The sequence below is a fragment of the Eulemur rufifrons genome, chromosome 19, assembly GCF_041146395.1.
Source record: "Eulemur rufifrons isolate Redbay chromosome 19, OSU_ERuf_1, whole genome shotgun sequence".
Lineage (NCBI taxonomy): Eukaryota > Metazoa > Chordata > Mammalia > Primates > Lemuridae > Eulemur > Eulemur rufifrons.
The window spans coordinates 83071410-83097244 of NC_091001.1; the positions used below are offsets into that span (position 1 = coordinate 83071410).

The following is a 25835-nucleotide window of genomic DNA, read 5'->3' on the forward strand; positions in this document are numbered from 1 at the left end:
TTTTCCAGATAAGAAAACTGAGGCTTAAATCCAGTGTCAGCACCATGTACTCAGGCGCTCACGTATTTTGGGGGGCCTCCCTGGGTTCCCCTGGGGGCAAGTGACCTGGATCCCGCGTCCTGCTCCCACCTCCGGAGCGGGTGTGCGGGGCGGCGCGAGGGCGAGGGCGCGGGGCGGCGCGCTCAAGCCAAAGTCGACGAGAGGCGGAACCGCGGGGCCCCGCGCCAGCCACCGCGGGGTCGTGTGGGATTGCTCCAACTTTTGAACCCAGGGCTGCGGATTCACGAGACGGCCTGGAGGCGGCTGGGCGGAGCCCGGCTCTCTGGCCTCCCGGCGGGAGGACAGCGCCAAAAAGGCAGAAGACGCTTTCCTGGGCGCCATGCAGCGCCCCGTGGCCGTGCGGACGTGGGTGGAGGAGAACCGGGCCTCCTTCCTGCCCCCGGTCTGCAACAAGCTCATGTGAGTCCCAGGCACCCCGTACCCTCCCCCGCTGTCCTCTCCTCCTCCATCTGCGTCCTGACACTCCAGCGCCCAGCTCCTTGACCCAGAAGCCTGCAGAAGGGCGGCTGTGATTCTCATGGTGTCTTCAGGGGAAGGCGAGGACAGGCTGTTCCGGTTCCACCACTCTGGGTCTGTTCCCCTTTCTGGTGACTCTAGTGGCTGTGCCTTCTGAGGAAGGCTGAGGTGGCGCTGAGGCTGTGGGAGAGATGAGATGGCAGGACGCGCCCCTCCCTTCAGGGCCGAGAAACTTCTCTCCAACCCCAAGTGGCTCCGTGCACTTTGGGAAAACGCAGAAATTTGGGGAGGGTGGTTTTCAATGCCCCAGAATTGCTGTGGAACCCAGGTCTGGGGACAGCCAAATGGTACACCCCAACCCCATCCAGGAAGCTGCAGGGAAAAGTGAAGTCAGAGGACCAGCTTCTTTGGGAGGATCTTGATTTATTGCTCTTCTGGGGACCCCTCTTTGTGGGCAGGCAGCACACACACCCACGCCCAGCCCTCCCTAGGCCACCTCTACCGGTAGCGTCCAACAGGGCTGGCCTGTCCAGTTGCCATCTTTCTCGGGCAGACCCTCAGGCCTTCCCCATGGCCCCGTCACCTCTCTCCCCTTCCCTCAGCTCCATGGCTGGGCCTCATGTGGTCCCCAGATCCAGGCTCACATTCCTCATATTTGCTGTGTCCACAGGACATCTCCAGTGGGGTGGCACCTCAAACCAGACAGCTGAAATCACTAACACTTTCTCAGGCCCAAACTGCGCCAAGTGTTCTTGCATTACCACCTGTAATTCTCAGTAGCCCCGTGCAGCGGGATGTTAGAATAGTCAGCAACTTGCCCAGGGCCACCGAGCTAGTGCTGGACAGGCTCCAGACTCAAGCCCATGGAACAGTTTGACTCCAAAGTCCACGCGTGCTCCTGGGCACTGTGCAATACTGCCACGGCTAACAGTCAGCATGTCCCCCAAGAGCTCTTCTACCACTGCTGTCGCCTCCAACTCAAAGCTTTACCATCTTTTGCCTCCTTTCTCCACTTTGTCCCTGTCTGCAGTCTCATTCTCAGTCTGCCAATTTCTGCCCCTGATGGTGTCTCACGTCCATCTGCTCCTTTCTAGTCCACGGCCACTGCTCTGGTTCCACCCTCCTCACCTCCAGCGGGGGCAGTACTGGCTGCCCTGCCTCCAGACCTGCCACCCAGCCCTCCACAAGCACAGGCCCCTCCTTTATTCATTTAACAGATGTTCACTGAGCACCTACTACATGCCAGGCTGTTCCAGACACTGAGGGTACAACAGGAAACAAGCTAACAAAAGCCCCTTCCCTTGTGTGGCTGACATTGTGGTGGAAGGAGGCAGCCAGTAAATATCAACAAACAAGGAGTGGAGGCCAAGGCAGGCAGACTGGCAGACCTCAGGTCAGAGAAAGGACTCTGGCTTTGTGCCTGGTATCTGTTTGCTAGGGCTCTGCAGGGGACTGTGCCCCAGGCCTATCCCCCAGCTTCTGGTGTCACTGGTGTTCCATGGCTTCCGCTGATCATGCCAATCTCCACGTCACCCTCTCCCTGGGTCTGTGTCTGGGTCCACATTTCCCCTTCATAAAAGAACACCCGTCACAGTGGATTAGGGGCCTGCTCTACTCCAGGATAACCTCGTTCTAACTCAGCTAATTACGTCTCAAGGCCCCTGTTTCCAAGTCAAGTCACATTCTACAGTACTGGGAGTTACAACTTCAACATATGAATTTGGGAAGGGGGGACAGAGTTCAGCCCATTCCCCACCCTCCCCCCTCAGTGAGATGAGAAGCTGCTGGTCTTGGGCAGAAGAGTGACATCTGGCTTATGCATTCTGACTGGTTGCTTGAAATAGTTCTTGAGAGAACTTGTTCCAGAGTTTTCCATGTGTACCTGAATTATATCTCAGTGAAGTTGATTAAAAAAAAAAAAAAAAGACTTTCGAGGTTCCCTGGCATCCCTCCTCAGGCCAAGACCGAACTCCTTGGTGGTCCCCCTCCTAATCCAGCCTTCTCACCATCACTCCCCAAGACCACCCCACACCACCAGGGCCCCCAGGGCATCCAGTCTGCGCCCTGCCTCTCCGGCCAGGTACCCCACAGCTTTTCCCCACTCCCCGAAGCGCTATGCCACGCTAACTCATTCAGGCTCATAAGCCGGTGTGATGTGTGTGCCTGTGACTCCGGCTACTCCGGAGGCTGAGGCGGGAGCATCACTTGAGCCCAGGAGTTCTGGGCCAGCCTGGGCAACGTAAGGAGACCTCCATCTCTACAAAAATAAAAAATAAATAAGTCTTTAAGCTCAGAACTGCCCCATGACACCCTCCTCCTGCCCCGTAATCTCATCCATCTTTCCAAACATTGGGGCATGACGGATGTTATTTCTTGCTCATTCCCAGAAGGGAAAGAAAAGGAAAGAGATTGTGTCTTCCCTCCTGTCCCCATTCCCCTACCCTGGGCTGAAAAACAACCCACAGGAGAGGACACTCAGCAAGGACTTACCATTCTAGGTTTGGGGGCTCAGACCCCCCCACAGCCCCTCCCCTGCCATCCCACACCGTCGTCATCAACACAGGCAGCCTCTGCGCTGCCGTGGCCCGTGTGTACCAACGGTCTAGCCCCCAGCCCCAGCACCTCCTGTGATTAGAGACCTTGAGCACAGCCCAGGGATGCTGGCTGTTGGGTCAGAGGATGCAGGGGACACACAAAGAGGGACCTACACACACACACACACGCACGCACACTCCCAGACACAGAGACACTTTGATGCACCTGGGCATGTGCTGGGTGAGAGTAGGGGAAACAGGGACAGCGATGCAGACACGGCCCTTCTTCTTCTCCCTGGTGTACTCAGCACCTCCCCTTCCCCCCCCACCCCTCTCCTCTCACTCCCAGGACACAGCTCAGGACTTCTCCCCCTCGTCCATTACAGGCACCAGGAGCAGCTCAAAATCATGTTCGTCGGGGGCCCCAACACCAGGAAGGACTACCACATCGAGGAGGGTGAAGAGGTGGGCTTGCAGACTGCCCCCGGGGAGGGGTCCCCAGGGAGGGGTCCCCAGGGAGGGGCACTTCTCCTACACAGGCCAGAGATTATGGACTGGGTTGGGGTAGACACATGGTGGGTGGAGGGGGCACAGCTGAAATCCCAGGGCAGCGTGGCTGCCTTGGAGTTCGTGCATGCGCAGTGACACCTTAGAGCCTTCTGGAAGGAGTCTGAGCCAGCAACCCCGCTGGGGAGCCCCAGGAAATAGCCCAGCACCTGCGGGTGAGAGAGGCTCTAATTGGAGTCCCCTCGCAGATACAGGGGCTGTCCATGCTCTGGTCCCCTCCCCTAAACCTGACATACATGATGAGTCTCCAAAATGAGACTCAAGTATTGAGGGGACTCCACTCCCCCCTGGTCCCCAGAGCCAGTTTCTCTGGGCAGTTTCTTCTCCTGTTTTCCAGGATCACAAAATGGGGTGGGCTGGGCTGGCGGGGGGGTGGGGAGAAAGGGAGAGGGGTGAGCAGGGGACCAGCAAGTGGCTGAGTGGTGGGCTTGGGTGAGGGCCTGGGGCTGAGGGAGGGTGGGGTTTGGCCCCTCCTTGACTGGAGGCTGCGAGACACAGGAGTTGCTGGGGGCTGTAGGGGAGGCGGGGGCGGGGAGGGGGGGAGATTTGCACTGAGTACCCTTTTGTACCTTTAGTTTTGAACTGTTTTCTCTACTACCCCCCAAAATAAACGAACAAAAGTAAAATTAAAAGAGAAAGGTGGGCCCCTAAGGAGAGACACGAACAGACTCTCTGGTGGAAGAGGATCAGTAGGTGGGCCCCCATCATCTTGGGGGGGCTCTCATTCTGGGGGGTTCGAGGTCCAGAGTCCAGCTGGATCAGCAGCCTCCAGCCCCAGGGGCCTCGGGACCGGAGTGTCGGAGCTGTTCATAAACTCCGGAGCCTTTAGGAAGTTTCTGAGGTTCCCTGGGTAGAACTCAGGCCTGGGCAGTGGCCAAGGACCTGGAAGAGGGAGTAGGAAAGGTCTGAGCTGCTTCACTGTCCCACAGGTGTTTTACCAGCTGGAGGGGAACATGGTTCTCCGAGTCCTGGAGCGAGGGAAACACCGGGATGTGGTCATTCGGCAGGGAGAGGTGAGGCTGGACCCCAGGGGTGTGGGCAGGTGAAAGGCTGCCACAGCTGGAACCGACCCTGTGCACTGGGGCTGGCCCCGGCTGAGGTCTTGTCCTCCCTGCCTTTTCCTGCCTTCCTGCCCGACGTGCACCTGCCCATCCTTGGGCACGTCCTCCTCTAGGCTTCCCCGTCCTCAGCACAGCCCGACATCCCTTCTGGTTTCTTGGCGTGGAGCTGGGCAAAGAGGAGGGCCCAGGGTGGACAAGCAGGGCCCCATGGGTCTGCGGGGGATGCACAGGATGCTGGGTGCTGAGGTCTCCGGGAGGGGTCGCAGCCCTGCCAGGCCCGTTGTCTCCACCACTGCAGATATTCCTCCTGCCTGCCGGGGTGCCCCACTCACCACAGAGGTTTGCCAACACCGTGGGGCTGGTGATTGAGCGGAGGCGGCGGGAAACGGAGTTGGATGGGCTCAGGTAAATGCGCCCTGCAGCAGTGGGGTGCAGCTCAGAAGTGCAGCAGGAAGGACCCTAGAGAGGGCCACAGAGAGGGCGGGAGGGAGGCGATGGAGATCCTGTATTTGCTGGGCGATGGGCAGGGGCAGGGTGCATGGGTTCTGTTCTCTGGGACCCCCTGGGAGCCCACTCAGCCTGATGACCTGGCTGGAATCACCTGTGCTCTCTGCCCGAGGTCTGCTGGGACAGGTGGGACGTGGCAAGTAAGGTGGAGGGGCGCCAAAGTCGGATCCACCTTCCCCGGTGCAAGTGGAACACTGCTGCTTCTCCCCGGTTTAGAGTCTTGCCCAGTGCCTCCCTCGGCTTCTCTGCCCCAGCTCAGTCCACGACAGGCACTAACGTCGGATAGCAGCTGCTGTGTGCCAGGCACTCGGCTCCGGGCTTTGTGTGTATTTATCCATTTAATCCTCCCAGCTACCCTATGGGGAAGGTACTGTTACCATCTCTGCTTTACAGATGAAGAAACTGGGCACAGGGAAGTTAAATTTGCTAGAGCTTAACTTGCTAGGCCTGACGTTGTAGAGAAATATGGAATTAGGGCCGGGACGGCGTATACTTAGAGAGGAGTGTGAGTCAACACCGAGGAGGGGAAGAACACAGGCCCTGCTGTAGACACTGATTCTATAGCTGTGGTCCCATTTGGTTCTGGTAAGTTACGTGATTATTATTCTCTGAAAGGAGGAAGCAGCCTGTAGCTCAGAGGAACAGAGATTTTTTTCCAAAAGCTAAACTGCTTCCTGTATTTTTTAACTAAGAATATTTAAGTTTCTCATGAAGTTACTGGGATCAGGATACTTGGGCCCACATCTTTTGTTATAATAGTTATTTTAAAAATGCCTCCTTTTTTCTAATTACCAAAGTCATATACGTCCACCCTCAAAATCTGGAAAAGTAGAGGAATACAAAGTGAACTAAGTTAAAATTACTTGACACTAAAAGGATAAATTTTATGGTATGTGAATTATATCTCAAGGAAAGAAAATAATAAAAAAAGGGAAAACAAAAATATTGTCATGCCACCAATTAAACCGAACAAAGCACCTAAACTTCCATCTTGTCTTTTTTCTGTGTATACCCATACTTTAACGTTGAGTCTTATTGACTGCATAGGCTTGAGTTTTACTTTTTTTTTTTTTTTTTTTTAGACAGAGTCTCACTCTGTTGCCCAGGCTAGAGTGAGTGCCGTGGCGTCAGCCTAGCTCACAGCAACCTCAAACTCCTGGGCTCAAGCGATCCTCCTGTTTCAGCCTCCCGAGTAGCTGGGACTACAGGCATGCACCACCATGCCCGGCTAATTTTTTCTATATATTTTTAGCTGTCCATATAATTTCTTTCTATTTTTTGTAGAGATGGGGTCTCGCTCTTGCTCAGGCTGGTCTCGAACTCCTGAGCTCAAACAATCCACCCACCTCGGCCTCCCAGAGTGCTAGGATTACAGGCGTGAGCCACCGCGCCCGGCCGAGTTTTACTTCTTTTATTTAAATTCATGAGTATTTTTCATACTGTTATATCTTTTCAGAAAACACAATGGCTGTATAACAATCTGCTGCATAATAGTCTATTATAAGGGCAGATACCTGGCTTTAAATTCTAAAAGAAATTTCTCACAAGGGGCTTTATATAGGGAGTCTTTGATGGCGAGGATGGCGTCCTCAATAACATTTTACAGCAAATTCAATAACGGATTTCATCTGGCTGCTTTTGACCTTTAATAAAAGCCAGGGACTCAACATTAAAATACCACTCTGAAGGCAGTTCCCAGAGGGCATTGCAGTCCAGTTATGAAGGTTTCCGGTGGCCGGCTCCATCCCAGGCTAGAATTCAGGCTGCCCGGTGGGCAGGTGCACTGTGTTTGCAAGCCTTCTCCCGTTAGCAGGACCGCTTCTCCTTTTCAGCAGGAGTTAAAGAGCAGGCAGAGCTAGCCTGGGCCTGGAATCAGGCATTCAGTTAACAGATGTTCCTGGCACCTGCCATGTGCGGCACCCACAGGGACCTGGGACACAGCATTCTGTCTGCTTTGTAAATGGTTTAGTCTGGGGAGCCAGGAAGAGCTATGCGAATGTTGTGGGTAATAGCTCTCCCACTTTGGGGGCGCCCATCTGCTTCTGGAAGAGCCACGTGCAAATGATCAAGCACTGACCACTAGGCTGTGTTAACGGGTGAAGCAGGCAGCCCAGCTCTGCAGGGCCAGGCCTGAGTGAGCTTGCCCTGAAGCCACCCAGATGGGGAGCAGGCTTGCTTGTCCTCTGCTCTGGCAGGTACTACATGGGGGACACCACGGACGTCCTGTTTGAGAAGTGGTTCTACTGCAAGGACCTCGGCACGCAGTTGGCCCCCATCATCCAGGAGTGAGCCCCAGCCCAGCCCCTGCCCTTGCTGTCCCGGGACTCCACACCAGCACCTGCTGGCCTGGGAGAAAGTCCCCCCCTCCCAGTGCCCGGGGTGGGGGCAGGGAGGGGGCCAGGACTGGAGAGCCCACTGGGGAGGGGGGAGGGGCCGCTCCACGGGGCTGGGAGGAAAAGGACGGCAGATGTACAAGTTGCATGAGGACCTCACGAGTGTGAGTGTGGTGTGTGTACATGTGTGTGTCTCACTGCCCACTCAAGCGGGAATGCTCACCACTCCTCTCCTGCCTTCTTGTCCCTGCAGGTTCTTCAACTCTGAGCAGTGTAGAACAGGAAAGCCTAACCCTGGTGAGGTCCCTAGGAAGTACCTTTCTCCCTCCCTCCCTCCTTCCCCAGAGTAGGATGGGTCTTGGCCCAGGGTACCAGGGAGTCTGTTTTTGAATACTCCACTCAGTACTCAAGATCCTGAGAAGATGGCACCAAATTGTACCCCCACATGGCTGCTTGGTCACTGAGCTGGGTCCAGAGCCTATTCCAGCAATTGAGAGCTGGGGCTCTTGGGAAGTGGGCCCACCGGGGCTGGGTGGGCTGGGCCCAGAGGTCACTGACCATAGCCGTGCTGTGGGCACAGACCAGCTGCTCAAGGAGCCACCGTTCCCTCTGAGCACACGATCCGTCATGGAGCCCATGTCCCTGGAGGCCTGGCTGGATGGTCACCGCAGGGAGCTGCAGGCGGGCACACCCCTCAGCCTGTTTGGGGACACCTATGAGACCAAGGTAATGCAGCCCTGGGCCACGCAGGGCATCCCCCGAGCAGCCCTGGGAAATGGACATGCATACACACGAGCATAGGCCTTCCTGTTTCCTCCCTGACTCAGAGAATGATGGCTTTGCTCTGAGTGGCTGTCTGTGGAGGCCACGTGGTCCCAAGCAATCTTCCTTTGCTTTCAGAGTGGGAGGTTGCCCCATCTGACAGCTGCCTGAGAGTCTGTAGTTTCCCCCTGCTAGGAATTCCCGAGCCTCTGGCCTGTCCCAGCCTTAGAAGCCCAGAAGGGAGAGAGTTGTTTGGGAGTGAGGTTTGGGTGGAGAGGTGCAGAGAGAGATCCAAACCATGCTTGTCATTCAGCATGGGTGGCGTGCCTGTTATGTTTCAGGCTTTGGTGGGAGAGTAGGATAGGGTCACTGCCTCAGAGAACGTATGTATGGCCTGTTCAAGGAGATGGACAAGTTAATCAACAGTTGCCACAATTGTGTGATATATTATTTGAGAGAAAAGCTACAGGAAGCTATAGGAAGATAAAGGAGGAACTTGGGCTGAAAGGGAAGTCAAGGAAGGCTTCCTGGGGAAGGTGATGTGCAAGTTGCATTTTAAAGCTAGTGTAGGAGTTTGCAAAAGAAAGAAAGGAAGGGGGGTGGAGAGAGCATTCTAGGTGAGGGAGAAGCACAACAAAGGCACAGAGGCTCCAAACAGCCTGGCACTGAGAGCAGCTGAGGTTGGCAAGAGCCAGTGCAGGGCTGTGCGGGCACAAGTGTGGTTGCAGAGCAGCAGGGCCAGGCCCTGGTGGGCCTGCTGGGCGGGGCAAGGTGGGAGGACCTGTCCTAGAGACCACAGGGCTCCACCAAGTGTTGAAGCAGTGGAGTGACGAGGCCGGAGTGGTGTTTCAGAAAGCCCACTCTGTACCGAGCGTGGGGACAGGATGAGGAGGGCGAGGGTGGGGGAAGCTCGTGTTCATTTGTGCTTCACAGTCTGCCGCTGGCACATCTGGTGCTGTCTGAATTAGTCACCCCCTGGAGGGATGTTCATGGTACAGGCCTCCCTTAGAGGCCTGGCCCACTGCCCTTGGGTACCAGAGATGTCCTGACTTACCTAGGACGGTGAGAGCGGGTGCACATTGAAGCCCCTCCCGTGCCAACACGCAGTGTCACTCAGACTGAGCCACCCTTAGGGCCCTGCATCCCGTCCCCTGCATACTCCTGCTCCTACCTGCTTCAGTTTACACCGAGGAGCATCCACCGAGTCCACTCTGGGCCAGCAGGAGCGCGGCCCACACAGTAGCTGAAGGCTTCCGGCTGACGCATGTCAGAGAAGCCTCAGCCTTGCTCTCCTCATCCCTCCTCCTCCTGAGTCCAGACTTGTCACATCTCACAGAGGAGGAGGGCACCTGTAGGAAGCTGACCTGACTGTGTCCCTAGTGTGCTCTGGTGGGCACGGCTTCACGTGAGCACACGTCAGAAGGACAAAAGGTGCACGTGCATGGGAAATCCAGGCGTGAGCCATCCCGAGTAACGGGGGCAGCACCTGTCGCCATGGCCTGCGGCCCAGGCAGCCTTCCTCTCCACGCCTGGTCTCTGCTTGGCACATGGTGATGGGCTGTCACGAGCCCCGCCCCTGCCCCATGCAGGCCTGTCATCTGGGGACTGGGTTCAAGACTGTCTCCCACGTGGGGCAAGAAGCGCCAGAAATTTCCGTGTCACCTCCCACCAGGTGATCGCCCATGGACAAGGCATCAGCAAAGTCTCGAGACAGGATGTGGACGTGTGGCTGTGGCAGCTGGCAAGTGGGGCCCCTGGTACAGGGTGGTCCAACCCCCAAGATCAGACTGCTCCTGGGCCTTGGGCTCCCATCGTGGGACCTGCTCTCAGGGCCTCCTTGCCAAGGAAGGCTCGGGGACATTCAGACAGGTGCTGAGGCCCAACAGCACCCATTTGATCCTCCCCTCCTCTTTCCCAGGAGGGCTCCTCGGTGGTGACGATGGAGGGACAGCGCCTGAGCCTGAACCCTGATGACAGCCTCCTGGTGCCAGCTGGGACCTCGTGAGTACATGGGGAGGACTTTCCCCAACGTGGGACTGCCCTCCTTTCCCTGAGATCCTCAGGGCCTGCCTGGTCTGACCCCTGCTCATCTGTGTCTCCACAGCTATGCCTGGGAGCGAGCACAAGGCTCTGTGGCCCTGTCTGTGACCCAGGACCCTGCCTGCAAGAAGCCCCTGGGGTGACTTGCTGTGGGCCTGAAGCAGCCACGGGTGTGCCTGAGCCCCACCCTGAGCACCACGCCTGCCAAATCACTCTCCTCGCCCCCGCTGCCTCTCTGTGCTGCTGCTGAGCCCCTCAGGGTCCCCCACGCCAGGACCTGGACATCACTGTCATCCATCCTCCCGCTGTTATCAGCCAGGATGCCAGGCAGTGGGGGACCAGCAGCTCCCTTCTCCTCTAACAGCCTCGGCCCACCACCCTGCAGGTCCTGCCTGCTCCCTGTGGCACAGCTGCTGCTCCATCCCTCTGTCCCCACGGGCTCAGTGCAGCACTTATCTCCATGAAAAGGCCCTCAATAAAGGCTTCCTGCAGAACGAACACCTGTGGGTCTGCACACACACAGGCTGTCATCGATGGCTGACCTTGGGTGTCCCCCTGTGACTGTGTTGTGTGTCTGGGGTGTCGGGCCCCAGGTGACCATGGATGTGTTGGAGAGTCTGTTATCGGGTGTTCTGCCTGTGGACGGGCATCCATCACTGTGTGTGACACGATCCACACATGCACCTGTGTCTGGTCCCAGGAGTGCAGCTGATATCTCTGTCTCTTTCTCTGTTCCCATTTATTCTTTTTTACTTAACATCTGGATCCTCCTTGCCTCTCATCTGGCAGTTGAGGACTGTCTCTCATGGGCAAGCTGGGCCACCCCACCCTTCCTCGCCTCTCCGGGGTCTGGGTGTTTCCTCATGACGCAGGGCTGCAGGCTGCCTCCACGCTCCTCCTGCACGGGGCTAGGACTGCCTGGTCCTAACCTTGGCCCTGATACACTGTACCCTTCTCTCAACTTAGTTCTCAGCTACAAGAGGGAACGGTGATCCTGGCCCTCGCCCGACTCCAGGGGCTGAAGGTGGAAATAACTATATGCCAAACACCGAGTGAGGAAGGCCGTTATTATGTGGAGGCGGTAGGGAGAAGGAAGGGGAAGATGAAGAGAAAGAAAACTGTGTTTAAGTGCAGGGTTTTCTACAGATGGGAAAGTCGTGCCCTGGAGGCTAAGCCTGGAAGAGACAGACTTGTCTCCAATGCAAATGGATCCAACCCAGTGCAATGGAAGGTCTTTTAGGGAATGCACCCTGAGAGCACAGGGGTCGGAAGAGCTAACTCTGCCTGTGTTGTCGGAGGTGATGCACCCGAGCTGGATCTTGGAGGATGAGGACACAAAGGAGGGAAGAGCATGAACAGGGCTCAGAGTTGTGAGATGACTTGGTGTGCATGGGAGCAAGAGGTCACTGAGGCAAGAGAGGAGGACGCCTAGCACAGGGTTAGGGGACAGGCAGGCAAGTGGGGCCCGACCAAGGAGGGCTCCGATGTCAAAACTGGAGCCTGGGTCAATCCCATGGACGACCCAGCATGGCAGGGGAGGAGCTTGTGCATGAGGCTTTTAAGTCGAAGATGATGATCAGCTTTGCATTTTTATAACTCTGTGACAGTGCAGACGGGCTGGTGGGGGTGGGGGGATGTGGAGACGGCCCAAGTAGGAATGGTCTGTATTCCAAACAGGAGCCCGAGAAGGGCAGCAGCAGAGAGCACACAGGGTCAGAATGGAGAGGCACAGCTGAGGGGACAATGATGGTGGCTGCTGGGCAGGTGTGGTGGCAGGACAAGGTGGGGCTGGAGACAGTACTCAGGGTGCCCACGTACCATGGGAAGTCGAGGTTATGGGAAGGAATGAGGTCATCCAGGGAGAGAGTGAATAGAACCAAGAACCATCCTTTAAAAAATCCCTGTAGGTAAGGGGCATGTGTTGCAAGGTCCAGTGAAAAGCTCAGAAAAAAACCTTTAAGTAGGAAGAAAACCAGGTCTGCAGCAAGAAAAAAAAAAAATAGCATAAAAGAAGTCCAGGCAATCTCTTTGCCCAAGTAAAGAGATTGCCCATTATAAAGAACAGAATAAAGCCATCTTTTATGAAGGTAAAAGCCAAACATAAAATACTCAGGCAGTCTGCAAAGTGCATCGTGCAAGAATCAAGCATCAGGCAAGAACAGAGCATTTGCAAAAGTGTTTCCTAATTACATGCTGAAGAAAGTTGATCTGAAAACCCAAGTGCTTGTCTGACACTGTCTGGTCAATTAACACCCTGGATGGACACCCTGAATTTAACAATGCATTGTCTGGTACTATTTTTAAAAAAAGCTTTTCAAGAAGGAATAGGTTATAATTTGTATGAAACTGAATAATATGCAAAACATCCTCTCTTGGTTGTGCATTCATACATATGCATTAACCGTATAAAATAATGCACTGGGATAATAAACACTAAATTAAAGAGAATGCAGGAAAATGGAAAGTGGTGCACAAGTGACTATTACTGTATCTGAAGTTATCTTTGTAAAAAAAATCTGAAATATAACTCAGAGATATCTGAATATTACTTAGCACTGCTCTGGGTAGTGAATAAAAGGAGTCAGTGTAGTAAACAAAGAAAATTAATATGGTGACAACAGCTTCAAATGCTCGAGAAAGCTCGCATAGGATGACTAAGCAGAGTGTTGGGTTTGGCAATTAGAAGGTCATTAGTGACTTTCTCCACAGCAGTTTCAGCCAGTGGCCGGGGGTGGGGCAGAATGGGAGCTGTAAAGTACTATAATGGGTTGCGTAATTAATGAGATTTGAAGTAATGGAGACAACTCTTCCACTTTCAACAAATTTGCCAGTAAACGGAGAGATGACAATAGCTTCAGGTGAAGCTCAGGAGAGGACAGACATTCTGGCGGTGTGACTGTTCTGTCATTTTGTGGACTGCATGGACAGATTTGAATACAGTGACAGGAGGAGAGGGGAGGTGGTACACGTGAGGGGTGCAGAGTGACGATGCAGCAATAATAAACACTGTGTGCGCCAGGGCCTGTTCTAAGCATTTCACACACACGGATCTCTCTAGTCCTGTGAGGTAGATACTATTATTATTCCATTTAACAGATAAAAAGATTGAGGCACAGAGAGGTTGAGTAATTTGCCCAAGGTCACAAAGCTAACAAGGCCCTAAGGGGTGGGAGGATGGAGCCAGTGCACAGTGGCAGGAAGGTCTGTCCTTAAGAGGCAGAAGGACATCTCCTTAGGCTGGGGCAATGGCACTTTCCAGCAGCACTTTCAAGCAATGGCACTTGGAGTGGAGGGAAAAAATGCTGAAGGGATACTTAGAATCCTTGGCTCTCAGGTGAGGGTTTAGGGAGTGACAAGGGATTGGAAGAGTTGTTTCTGGGAGTAAGAAAACAAACTCCCAAAGAACAACATATAAAAGGGCCACTGAGCAAGCAGCTCAGAGGGGCCTGGTGAGTGAAGCACCCACAGCTCCCGGACAGCGAACCCTGCAGCCAGGGGCAGGAGCAGAATAAACAGAAGGTAAAACTTACTCGGGGGCGTGGGCGGGGGAGCAAAAGAAACCTAGGAGATCTGACCATAAAATCCCAGTCCTGACATGGAACTTAAGGTTGGTCCTCCTTGAGAAGTAGGGCATCAACACTCTGAGCTACAGAGGAGCTTCCAGAAAGAGCGAGGTGATATTTGAGTCAGGATAAAAAGTCTTAATAAAAAGACACCAAGACCCATGTGGCACCTTAGTGGAGGTGCGGCTGCTGTGCTCCACCTTGAGGGGAGCCCCGGCTTCCACAAAACCTTCCCTGACCACTAGTCCAGCCACACGGACCCCTCTACCCCAGAACTCTACACATACCGACACCGCCTTAATTCCATTTTCTCTTCTCTAGTGACTTCACGTTTGTGTGTGTGTGTGTGTGTGTGTGTGTGTGTCTTGCTTCTCCAGGGAAATTCTTGAAAGAAACTCAGTGTCCCCTTTAAAAAAAAAAAAAAAAAAAAAAACTCTCATAAAGCCCAGCAAACAAGGACCACGAACACATGTATGTACTTCATAAACACGGGATGGAGGGCTCCCAAGAGAGCCACATTTCATCTTCCCCTATAATGGCCTTGGCACAGCAGCTGAGGCAGCGTCCCTCAGCACAACACCCCAAGTACTCCCGCTCACGTCCCCACGGCTCGGCACTGACCACAGCAGAGCAAGGGTGGCTTTGGGGGGTTGTTAATGGGAAAAGTTCTGCCCATAGCTCCCCAGACTTCCAGGCCTGAGGGCACAGGGTCAAAGGTCACCTACTGGGATGACCTGACCTCCCCAAATCTCCATGTCCTCAGGAGGTAGCTTAGGAGACTGCAGAAAAAGATGCAGATCCTGGGGAAAGGCCTCTCAGCGTGGCTGGGGCCACATCAGACTCACTGGCCTAGCCTGTTAGCTCCCCAAGGCCCTCAGCGAGGCAGGGAAGCCGCACCCGAGGCGAGGACCACCTGGTGCTGGGCCTGGGGCGTGCACGCCCAGAAAAGAACAGCGTTAGCCAGGCATAATTTCCATGAGTTTATTGGAAACACGATACAAACTGATTAGTAGATGGCATCTCCTTACAGACACAGTCCACACTGTGACAGCACACTCAGAACGCATTATCCTGGGGACACTCGTGAGCACTGGCGCTGCTCTGGGGTGGTGTTCTCTGGCAGGGAGGACCAGAGACACGGTGGGGAGGAACAGGACCGGGGGACAGAAAATTGGCACGTGGCTTTCCTGAGGGGAACGGCGAGGTGGGGTTGCTAAATGGGCAAAGTCCCCCAAAGGAAAACAGGGACAACAGTGAGGAATGAAGGCTTTCCCCTCCCTCCCCAAAGCACTTTCCTCTCCAGGCAGAGTAAAGCAGGGTCTCCAAAAACCCAAGGGGGCAGCTCCTCTGTCCAGCCTCGCCAGGTCTTAAGACAGCAGTGAGGCATGAACCCCAAGCCTGGCCACGGCACCGAGCAGGCTGAGGCCACGCACAGCCCGGCCTGCTTGCCCTCAGACCCCTGCTCTGCTCTGACCGGCAGGGGGCTGACCCTGCGGGTTTCCTGTCCCAGCCTCCCAAGGTAGCTCGCTCCCAGCTGCGTCTGGCTACCATGAGGCACCTGCAGAAATCTGGCAGGCAGAAGAGATGGAAAGGCCAGGCTCTCTGTCACTCCCCCACTGCCTGGGGGACATTTCTTACAGGATCTCTGGCTCCTCGTGGCTCCAGCTCCCCCTAGCTGGGCCCTCTGTGCCCTAGGTCCCCCGGTGGCCCCTGGGCTCTGGTAACTGGCCTCCTCACTGTGCCAGCCAGCCTGCGGTGGCCACCTGCTGCCGCCATTCCCCATCTCTGGGCTGCCCCTCTCTCCTGTTCTGCCTTTGAGCTCTTCTTGTTTCTGTGTTAAACAAACCTTTGGATTAAAGCCCTTCTGTTTTAAATACTACTGGTTTCTATTTTCCTGGTTGGGCCCTGAGTGATAGAAATTGGGCCATGGACAAGGCAGAAGCTGAGAGGCATGCAAACAAGTTCCGACAACAACCTCCAGCGTGCCCTCCTCTCTTGTGCACCCCTAAGAAATGAGGGGTGTGCAGGTGATGACCGAGAAGGAGTGGGGAGGGGAGCTGCAGAGTGTGTCCTCGCCCAAGGGAGCACAGCACCCTGGGTTGCCTGCTGCGGGCTGTGCACAGTCTCTGCATGTCCACGCTCACTGAACAATGGTGACATCCCACTGACACGCAACAGAGACACAACGGCCTCAGCAAGGAGGTGGCTGGGAAACCCTCTCATCACCAAATGCTCAGAACAGCAAAGGCGAGAAATAGAGGCCCCTTAGCATCTTTCCTCCATTCCCTGGAGGATTCTCTCAGAATGCTGGGGGAGTGTCCAGAGATGAAGTGAGAGCATAACATCCTAGTCAACACCATCTTCCCAGGAGGGTGGGACTGCAGAACCGGGAGCTTTCGCTACCAAGGGGAAGGAAGAGCCTTCTTGGTACATGTAGCTCAAAACAAGCTGCACTCTCCCCAAAGCCAAATGCCCACCGGGAAGGAGGGGCCTCCCTACTGATCTGGCAGACCTGGCCTGGCCCCAGTCCCCAGATCCTGGGCCTGGGCGAGAGAGGGTGAAGGCGGGACAGGCAGAGAGAATGAGGCTGGCAGCAAAGTCACAGGCAGCTAATTGTTTCCATAACCAACCGTCACCATTTAACGGGGATTCAGAGAGGAAAGTGAAAGGGCGAGGGACTCATTTCCCCTTCTGTGCCTTACGTGAGAATAAATCCAGAGCAGGGACAGCACAGACAGCTTTCCCGTGTCTTTCTTTAGAGAAGCAACACCCCACGTGGTGAGTGACACTGAAAGCCAGTTGCCTCCTCTTCCTGGGTCTTTGTTCAAGGGACCTCTGGGTGGAACCCCTGGGACGTCTGCACCTCTGCCATCTCGCCGAGTGCCTCTGACCAGGCTCCAGCCTCGGGGTCCCCAGGCCCAGACCAGGATAGCTCTGAGAGTCAGCAGTGCTGGGGACATTCCCCAGTCACCCCTGCAGAAGCCTCAGATGAGAACCAACTGCTCCTCAGAAGAGAAGCCAAGATGTCTGCAAAGATGCAAGAGGACAAGACGGCCCGAGCACCAAGCACTGCCCTCCACCGTCACACACCACGTTTTCCCCACTGAGCGGCGCCCAGCCTCCAAGGCCACAGATGTCTAGAGCATCATCATCATTTCTGTGACACCTCACTCTTCCTGGGGAGAGGGGGGATCAATTCAATTGTAGCCACTCTGTCCTGCAACAATCTGGCTATTTGGGGCACCTCGTGTCACCCATCCAGCTGCCTCCCAGTAACCCCAGAGACGGCTGGGAGGTCAGACTCCAGTTGTCCTTCACAGTGCTGTGACCCTGTCCCCTGAGGCCTGTCCCTGCAAACAGAGGGCAGGGGACTGGCCAGACTCACATCTGCTGGGGGAGCTAATCGGGCACTGAGTCATTCCCATCCCTGCAGCTGCATGCACAGAGAAGCAGAGTGGCTGGCTGTGCTGACGGCAGGCAGGAATAGGAAGAGTCCAAGCCAGTGAAGCAGGCAGGTCTGGGGCCTAGTGCCGGAGGGGTGAGGGTCACGGTGTCATCCACACAGACTCATGCCTGCAAACTCGGTTGCCTCACTCCATATCCCTAAGCCAAACAGAGTCTACCTGCTCCAAATAAAGCTAGGTGACGGGTGACCTACTCTAGGACCCACCTGGCTGCAGCTCCTCCTTGGTTGGTTTGGCTGTAAGGGAACAGGGCAGTGAGCAAACGGCTTGTCACAGTGATCGACACGCTGGGCACATTTAACACCTGTTCTTGCTGGAGTCATCTGGGACCAAGCAGAACACCAGCCTCTCTCCAATGACAAAATATAAATAATGCTAAGAGTTTACAGGCTCCCCACAGATGATTATCTTACCTTTTGTCAGAGCCTCAGGTAATTCTGCGCCTTGCAGGAGTGGGACAGGGGGAGCAAATACAGGATGCAGGGAGTAAGAGCAAAACTCCCCCCTTAAACAAAAGCATGAAGCCTATTGAGAAAAAGCCAAGTGATGGTAACAGCAAGGGTGGGGAAATAACATGAACTGCATAAACACTGGCACATTTCTTAAGAAAAACCCATTCAGAAAGATGCCATATCCCTCCTGTACATAACTACACAGCACAAGACAGAGCTGAGCTGACACATGCAGGGCAGCAGCGGCTCTGAGCTCGCAGCAGCCCCCACCGTCCAAGGAGCCACTGGTCCTGGAGTGCAGGGCACTGCAGAAGGGAGGTGGCAGAGTGGCTCCCTCATCCCCTCAATTCTCAGCCAGGTCCCGCGTTGGGACAGTGCGGTCTCTGAGAAGGAAGCAAGGTGCCACTGATTCACACATGGAGACGCAGCTTTTGGAACGTGCACTCCTACAGTTTCTTCCCCTGCCCCATGGGGCGCACACGGAGGCCTCCCCCTGAAATGTACTGGGAGTGGGGCTGCCTCCTTCCCAGGCACAACTGTGAACGTCAGCAGGACAGTGTAGCAAGTCTTGGATTGTAGGATGAAACAGGGATAGCTCAGTCTGACACACAGCACGTGAGTTCTGGAAAAGGGGAGAAACAGCGCAAGGTTAAACAAGTTCGACTGGAGGCAAGACGAGAGGGAGGATGCACTCAGCCCTCCCACAAGCATCACAACCTTCCGGGAAGGGAGGTTCAGCATTAGTTCAAATAAAAGCTCCCGATGTAGTTTAAGGCTAGACCAAAGGGGAAGTTTAATTGAGGCCAAGAAAATATATGAATGATACTAAAGGATCTTAAAAGTTGGATTTTGGATAGGCAGGTCTTGTGGTCACCAGCACGTGCTCCTACGTTCATCTCCAGCTCTCAAGGAACTCCTCCGACAGATGTGAAAGAACGGGCAACACAGCTGGCCAGGAGGCCCAGCCATGAAGCAGAGGTAGTCATACTGACTCACAGTGTTGTGGACACTCACAGGCTAGGAACACATTGTTTTCAGGGGAGGAGGGAACCTCGATCCCCCCCAGTGTCACAGTGTCAGGAACTATTCCTATTCCCCTCACTCCCACCCCCTCCAGTTCCCCCCAAACCTGCACCTATCCCGCCCCCGAGCTGGGCACCTGGAGACTCTAAACAGAAACAAATAAATGAGGGAAAAGCAGGAGTGGCCTTCAAATCAAATCATCACCACCTTGTATTACTCAGAAGGTTGTGAAACCCTCTGCTTGGTTGCTAGAAAAGTGGCTAGGAGGGAAGTGGGGGCTGTTTGCGGAGATGGGGTAAGATGCTCAGACACACTCTGCAGCCAGGAAGGACCCAGGGACGCTCCCCTTCACAGCCTCGTGCTGAGCAGGGGCTGCAGGATGGAGCACAGCTGTACCTTTGCTTTGCAAGCCTTTCTAGAATAGGGAAGATATATGTACACAGCCTGGCATTTGATATGGGCTCAGCAAATATGAGTGAAATTAAGACCCAGATAAATTCAGTTCAAGAATCAGGCTAACCTTTGCTTTATTGAACTTACTCTAGGTTATATAACTGCCTCACTTAACCTTTACCAGAAACTTGGGAGGGTCAGAAAGGTTAGGAACTTGCTCAAGGTCACACAGCCAGTAAGTTAAGGAGTCAGGCTTTGAATCCAGATCTTCTTAATTCAGGTCAAGTTTCTCCTCCCACCCCAAGCTGCCCATTCTCCACCCAGCCCAGTGTTCTGCTCTTCAGTGTCTCAATTAAAGGTTATCTATGTGTCAGCATCACTCTTAGAAGCCTCTCTCTCTTTTTATAGGGGGGAGAGGACTCTGTCATTCATTTGTCCAAATCCCTACGGAATTAAACCATCTACCGGAAGAGCCACTTGTAATAGTTTTCTAAGTTTCTGACCTGCCATGTTAATTATGCTTTTATTTATGCTAAACCTACCTGCTCCCGTTTCAGAAGCAATCCTCTCTTCCTAGCATCTCAGGTTCTGGTCCCCAAGCTCCCACCTGCCTTCTCCACGTTGGCCATGGTTTTAAGTTGAGATGTGTCACCTCTCTGCATTCTGGGCTAAAGAATCCCCGTGCTTACCACCTGCCCTTGCAAGGCTATCACTTCACTCTCCCCTGCTCAGAGCTTCCCCAGCCCCACTGCATTTCCCTGAAGCAAGGAGCAAGCCCACATGCAGGGCCCCAGACACAGAGGCCCCCAGCACGACAGCAATGGCGGAGGATCCCAGGAAAAGGTCTACACCAATTCTCAGGTCTCCTTCCTAGGCCATGATATAGCCCAAATCATCTCTTTCTTTATTTATTTATTCTCAAATGCATTAATCTATATTTGCCACTTACCCTGCTTCATAAGCGCTTATTTCATGTTTTGCAAAATTTTCCCTAATAATTTGAGTACTCAGAAGGACCTAAAATCCATGGATTTGGAGACTCTGCACTCTAATCAACCGAGGCAATGAAAGCAACCTTTTTTAAAAAGATTTCTAGGTGCTGGCTTCTAAGTTAGTTTCCTTTCCTTCTGAAAATCAGAGAAGAAACCATCATACTTTTAGAAGCCGGAAGGCAGATAAAATGAGTGCTAACCGCCTGTGCACTCGAGAAAGCCAGAATTGAAGCTGGCTCTGTGGAAAGCTGAGAACCCAAGTTGTTCAAAGAATCCTCAAAGGGCTCAAGACATGAGACCAGATACCTCTGGAATTGGGGGAGGGGAACCGAATCAAAGCAGATTAGTTGAAGGCTGTTTGAGAAGCAGCTGGGTCCCCAGAAGATCTCCCGACTCTATAGTCCCGGGCAACTACCTACCTCTCACCAGTTTAGATGGTTATTCTCATCTTGGGCCTAGTGGACACCAGACACCAAGCACAGCTGAGGACAGGGCTAACAATTTCAAAACAGAGGGATCAAGTGAACTACGCCCACTGAACCGTGAGCCTCCAGCCTTCTTCCCATGGAGTTCCCAGAATACAGGTAAACAAACCTTTGCCCTCTGGAGAAGAGAGAGGAAGAAACTTCTCTGGTTAATCTGACTAGCCCTGCAAGTCCTAAAGATACTGGCATTTGGTCCACCCAACAACCAGCCCAACCTGATCACCCTACTGTGAAATGCACTCCACGTTCTGCCCACAAGCACAAGCACAGAGCTATCAATCTGATTTTTAGTCTCCTATTCTTTAACATTATTAGGCAATAAAGGTCACCAGGAAAAAATCCTCTAACATAAGTGTTAGAGACCAAAACAAATAAACAGAATAATGCAAATTGGAAGAAACAGATTATTCACAGAGAGGAAAACTTAAAAAACAAAAAAACCTACCACATAATTAATATCTTCAGAGAAGTAAGAAAAGATACAGTATCCAAAAACATAAACATGTTATTTTTTTTAATTGAGAGACCCAAGAGGAGGAAAACCCATAGAAGGATGGAAGAATTCTGCTTCGCTTCATGGTAGGCTAATTTAGATTAGACTAACCCTCCAGCCAATAACAGTGATAAACTCTGGACAAAATATAAAAAACAACTGTTTGAAGTACTGGAAAGCAACCAAAATCAGGCAAAAACTGGAGGGGCTATGACCCTAGAAAAAAGTGAGACAAGGCAAGAGCCATTCTCACCTGGCTTTCCCCGTGAGCACTTCCGTGCACACGAGGAATACAGCGCAGGCAGAAAGCTGCGGTCTAACTGTGCTGAAAATCAGAGGGCAGCGTGAGGCTGCCATTGCAGCTGGAAGTTGAGGGAGGAAATCCTGCAGAGTCAGAAGGGGGAGCTCCCAAATATCCATATAAACCCCCCTCAAATCATTTGTTGATTTCTGAACTGTGTAAGTACAAGGTGATATTCCCAGGAACCTGGTAGAAGACATCAGCTGGAAGTCTCAAAGGGCTGAGCAGCGACTTCGGCAGCTGTCTGATGCTGGAAGACAGAGTTCAAGTTCTGTCAAGGTAGAGGAGTTTGGTAAACAACTTGTTCTTTCTACTGAAATCCCACAGGACTAAGGGCAAAATTAAAAGAGACGAGCCTCAATAAAGCTTTAAACAAAGCTTCTACAGAATTAAAGTGATCTGTCAATTTACCTGCTTGCTACCACAAAACTTAACACTCTGAAGAGGAAAATTACACAATCCGGAGTCTCTACAACTTACCGTCCACACTGACCAGTATTCATTTTTTTAAAATTAAAAATATTATTAGACATGAGAAGAAAATGCAAGCCATAACCAAAAGAAAAAGCAGAAGAAGATTTATGGATAATTCAAATGTTAGAATTAGCAGATATGGGCTGGGCGCGGTGGCTCACGCCTGTAATCCTAGCACTCTGGGAGGCCGAGGCGGGTGGATCGCTCGAGGTCAGGAGTTCGAGACCAGCCTGAGCAAGAGCGAGACCCCGTCTCTACTAAAAATAGAAAGAAATTATATGGACAACTAAAAATCTATATAGAAAAAAAAAATTAGCCGGGCATAGTGGCGCATGCCTGTAGTCCCAGCTACTCGGGAGGCTGAGGCAGTAGGATCGCTTAAGCCCAGGAGTCTGAGGTTGCTGTGAGCTAGGCTGACGCCACGGCACTCACTCTAGCCTGGGCAACAAAGTGAGACTCTGTCTCAACAACAACAACAACAAAAAAGAATTAGCAGATATGAACTTAAAATATTTACTATAAATATGTTAAAGAATCTATACAAAAAGATGGATATAATGGATCACAAGATGGTATATTTTAAGAAAAGTATGAAAGAACTAAATGGAAATCCTAAAACTGAAAACAATAAAATCTGAAATGAAAAATTTGTTGGATGGGATTAACAGCAGATTTGATACTGCAGAAGAATCAGTGAACTTGAAGGTACAACTCTGAAAATTACTCAAAGTGACAGCATATATACTGTATGACTCCATTTATATAAAATTCTATATTATTATAGAATTATAGAATTATTATAGAATTCTATATTATTCTGTATTTATCAATGAATCTATGATGACAAAAACCACATTAGTATCTCATCACCAGGAAACAGAGACAAAAAAAACCCCCACATCAGTGGTCACTTGGAGATGAGGTAGGGGAGATGGGGAGGGGTGGGAGGGAGGATTATGGAGGGGTGCAAGAAAACTTTTGGGGGTGATGGATAAGTTTATTATCTTGATTGTACTGATGGTTTGTTTCCTGGTGTATACATATGTCAAAATATATCAAACTGTTATATTTAAAATATAATAGTTTACTGAATGGCAATGGTACCTTAATAAAGCTGTTAAGAAATGGTTAAAAAAAAAAAGGCTTTATAGGTGTGATACACACACACACACACACACACACGTACATACATATATTAATATATAGCTTTTATCCACACCACAGTTCCTGGCTCATAACTCCCTTAGCCCTTGTTATAATGGACACTTTTAGGCCTCAGAAAACAAAATCTCTCACTCTGACCTCCTTTTGCCCTCCTTTTACCTGCTCCTTTTCCTCCCCAAGGAAGGCCTTAGAAACTAAAAATATACTCTAATCTTCCCTCACCTTTCTCATGTTGGACCTCTGACCTACCTTATCTGATCGTAGGCCGTAAGACCCTCATTTCAGAAGGGGTCCTGCCCCATACTCTGGAGGAAGAAACGCTGCACAGAGAGGCTAAGAAGAATCTGAACAGGCCTTGCTGGGTTTCCTCACTCAGTCTATCAGTATTAGATCATACCCCTTTTGCCCAATCACATTTCTACATGGTTGTCAATCATGCCTATCCAGTGACGTCTCCACAAAAGGCCCAAGAGGACAGGGTCTGGAGAGCTTCCACTCAGCTGAACACACAGAGGTTCCTGGAGGGCAGTGCACCTAGGAAGCTCCTCGCCCCTTCTCACTTCCCTATGCATCACTTCATGTATCCTTTGTAATATCCTTTATTTTTTTTCCATCTGCATCCTTTGTAATATGCTTTAAAATAAGCTGGTAAATGTAAGTAAGTGTTTCCCTGAGTTCTGTGAGCTGCTCTAGCAAATTAATCAAACCCAAGGAGGGAGTTATGGGATCCCTGATTTATAGCCATTTAGAAACACAGGTAAAACAACCTGGGTCTTGCAACTGGCATTGGAAATGGGGAGCAGTCTGTGGGACCGAGCCCTCAATCTGTGGGATCTGATGCTGTTTCCAGGTAGATAGTATCAGAATTGAACTGGAGAATACCCAGCTGGTGTCCGCTATAGAACCAATTACTTGTTTAGGTGTGTGGGGAAAAAAAACCCCACACATTTGGTCACAGAAGTCTTCTGTGTTGATTGTTGTTGAGTGAGATAATAGGAAAAAAAACTACTTTGAGTATGTTTTTTCCCCGCAGAACAGGGTTTTTAAAATCTGTGCTGGAACAACATATGCTGGCTTTAGAGATGCTGTAAGAATCATTCTATTTCAAGTTTAATAAAGCTAGAAAAAAGTTCATTCAAAAAAGTCTAAAAACAATAAGGAAAAAAAAGAAGACAGGCTGGGCGCAGTGGCTCACAACTGTAATCTCAGACCTTTGAGAGGCCAATGTGGGAGGATCACTTGAGGCCAGAGTTCAAGACCAACCTAGACAATACAGTGAGACCCTATCTCTCCAAAAAAAATTTAAAAATTAGCCAGGAGTGGCGGTGCATGCCTGGAGACCTAGCTACTCAGGAGGCTGAGATAGGAGGATCGCTTGAGCCCAGGAGTTTGAGAATGCAGTGAGCTGTGATCGTGCCACTGCACTCCAGCCTGGGCAACAGAGTAAGACTCTGCCTCAAAAAGAAAAAAAAAAAAAAAAAGAAAAGAAAACTGGTGTGCCATATGAATATCAGACAAAGTAGAGTTCAAGACAAGTATTAACATATTAACATAGATAAATATGACCATATAGGAAGGTCAAAAAGACATAAAAGTCCTAAATACATATAAACTCAATAACAACATCTAAAAATACATGAAGCAAAAATTAACAAATTAAAAGGAGAAACAGACATGGTTGGAATATAAAGTTAGAAAGTATCCCAGAAAGTAGAGTAACACACAGAAAGCTGGAGAGAAAGAAAAAGAAAACCAGAAGCCAGTCCAGGAGTTCCAAACAATATTCTGCCCATTCTTCCTGCTGCATGTTGGTCCCAGACACCTTAAATGCGGTCAGCCCCATTTTCCCAAGACTCACTCTCAGTGTTCTCCCTGACTGCACTGCCCCAGAGGGGCTCGCTCAGTGAAGGTGCAATAGAACATCACGAAAAGGGTCTTCTCACATATCTTTTTTGGGAAAGCTCATCTAACAAAGTTACCTTCAAGTCTGCAGCTCACTTTTACATTAATCACTCTTCATATTCATTTATATGTAAATAGTTGCTGATAAAAATAAATATTTTGTTGAGAGAGGAATATGCATAGATTATAACTCAGATGTTTTCTGAGCTTAAAGAGTGCTCAGTCATTTGGAAGAGAAAACGGAAAAAAAATAACAATGAACAGGGTTGAAAAGCTCAGAATGAACTCAGTGGGGGTTTCCAAATCAAGTAGACCATGACAAATCCTTCCATTTCCATTGCCCTGGGAGGCCTGCAGATTCAGAAGGCTTCTCCTCACTTCCTCACTAGGAGCCACAGAGGTTGCTCAAGAGGATGCCTAAATCAATTGGTTTCTGGGGTTGGTCTATTACTGTTCTGATATCCCAATGGCTTTCTCAGACAATCAAACCTCTTCTAAGTCAAATCCTCTTCTCAGGGACCTAATCCCCTCCCTTGCTATCGTCTTTCCTTTCCTTTCCTTTCCCAAACATCTACCCCTACTCCCAAAAAACCCAAGAGCCAGTTCTCAAGTCAGAGGTTCTCTTTTCTTTGCAGAGGTCACCCTCTGCGTCACTGAGAATAGGGGAATATAGGGACAGGTTGGTTTTAAAAGCCTGGTTTCCCATAATGACACCTGCAGGTAAAGAGAGATACTTATTGAGGTCAGCGCTGGCTCACACAGCTGAGAACCCTTGAGTAACTATAATACCCTGGACTTACGTCATTCTT

At 51.6% G+C, this 25835-nt stretch overlaps 2 protein-coding genes across 5 annotated transcripts in view; one reads left to right on the top strand and one right to left on the bottom strand.

Moving 5' to 3' along the window:
* The first annotated feature begins 248 nt into the window (after positions 1–248).
* On the top strand, positions 249–10818 carry HAAO (3-hydroxyanthranilate 3,4-dioxygenase). The gene is made up of 10 exons (XM_069495370.1): positions 249–459; positions 3437–3515; positions 4547–4630; positions 4977–5083; positions 7381–7470; positions 7772–7815; positions 8099–8244; positions 9953–10021; positions 10199–10281; positions 10385–10818. Exons 1-10 carry the CDS (start codon positions 380–382, stop codon positions 10461–10463), a joined length of 861 nt encoding a protein of 286 aa, XP_069351471.1. The 5' UTR covers positions 249–379; the 3' UTR covers positions 10464–10818.
* Positions 10819–14879: 4061 nt separating this feature from the next.
* The window catches only part of MTA3 (metastasis associated 1 family member 3), a 161597-nt gene continuing 150641 nt past the window's right edge, over positions 14880–25835 (bottom strand). For all 4 annotated transcript variants that reach the window (XM_069493926.1, XM_069493928.1, XM_069493927.1 and 1 more), the window contains one exon: positions 14880–18421. In XM_069493926.1, coding sequence (XP_069350027.1) covers positions 18396–18421 — 26 coding nt within the window. In that variant the 3' untranslated portion in view covers positions 14880–18395. The remainder of the gene's footprint in view (positions 18422–25835) is intronic.

Coding starts and splice junctions, on each gene's coding strand:
- HAAO (XM_069495370.1), top strand. CDS start 380: ATGCAGCGCCCCGTGGCCGTGCGGACGTGGGTGGAGGAGAACCGGGCC. Junction 460..3,436: donor CCGGTCTGCAACAAGCTCAT/GTGAGTCCCAGG, acceptor CGTCCATTACAG/GCACCAGGAGCAGCTCAAAA. Junction 8,245..9,952: donor GGGACACCTATGAGACCAAG/GTAATGCAGCCC, acceptor ACCTCCCACCAG/GTGATCGCCCATGGACAAGG.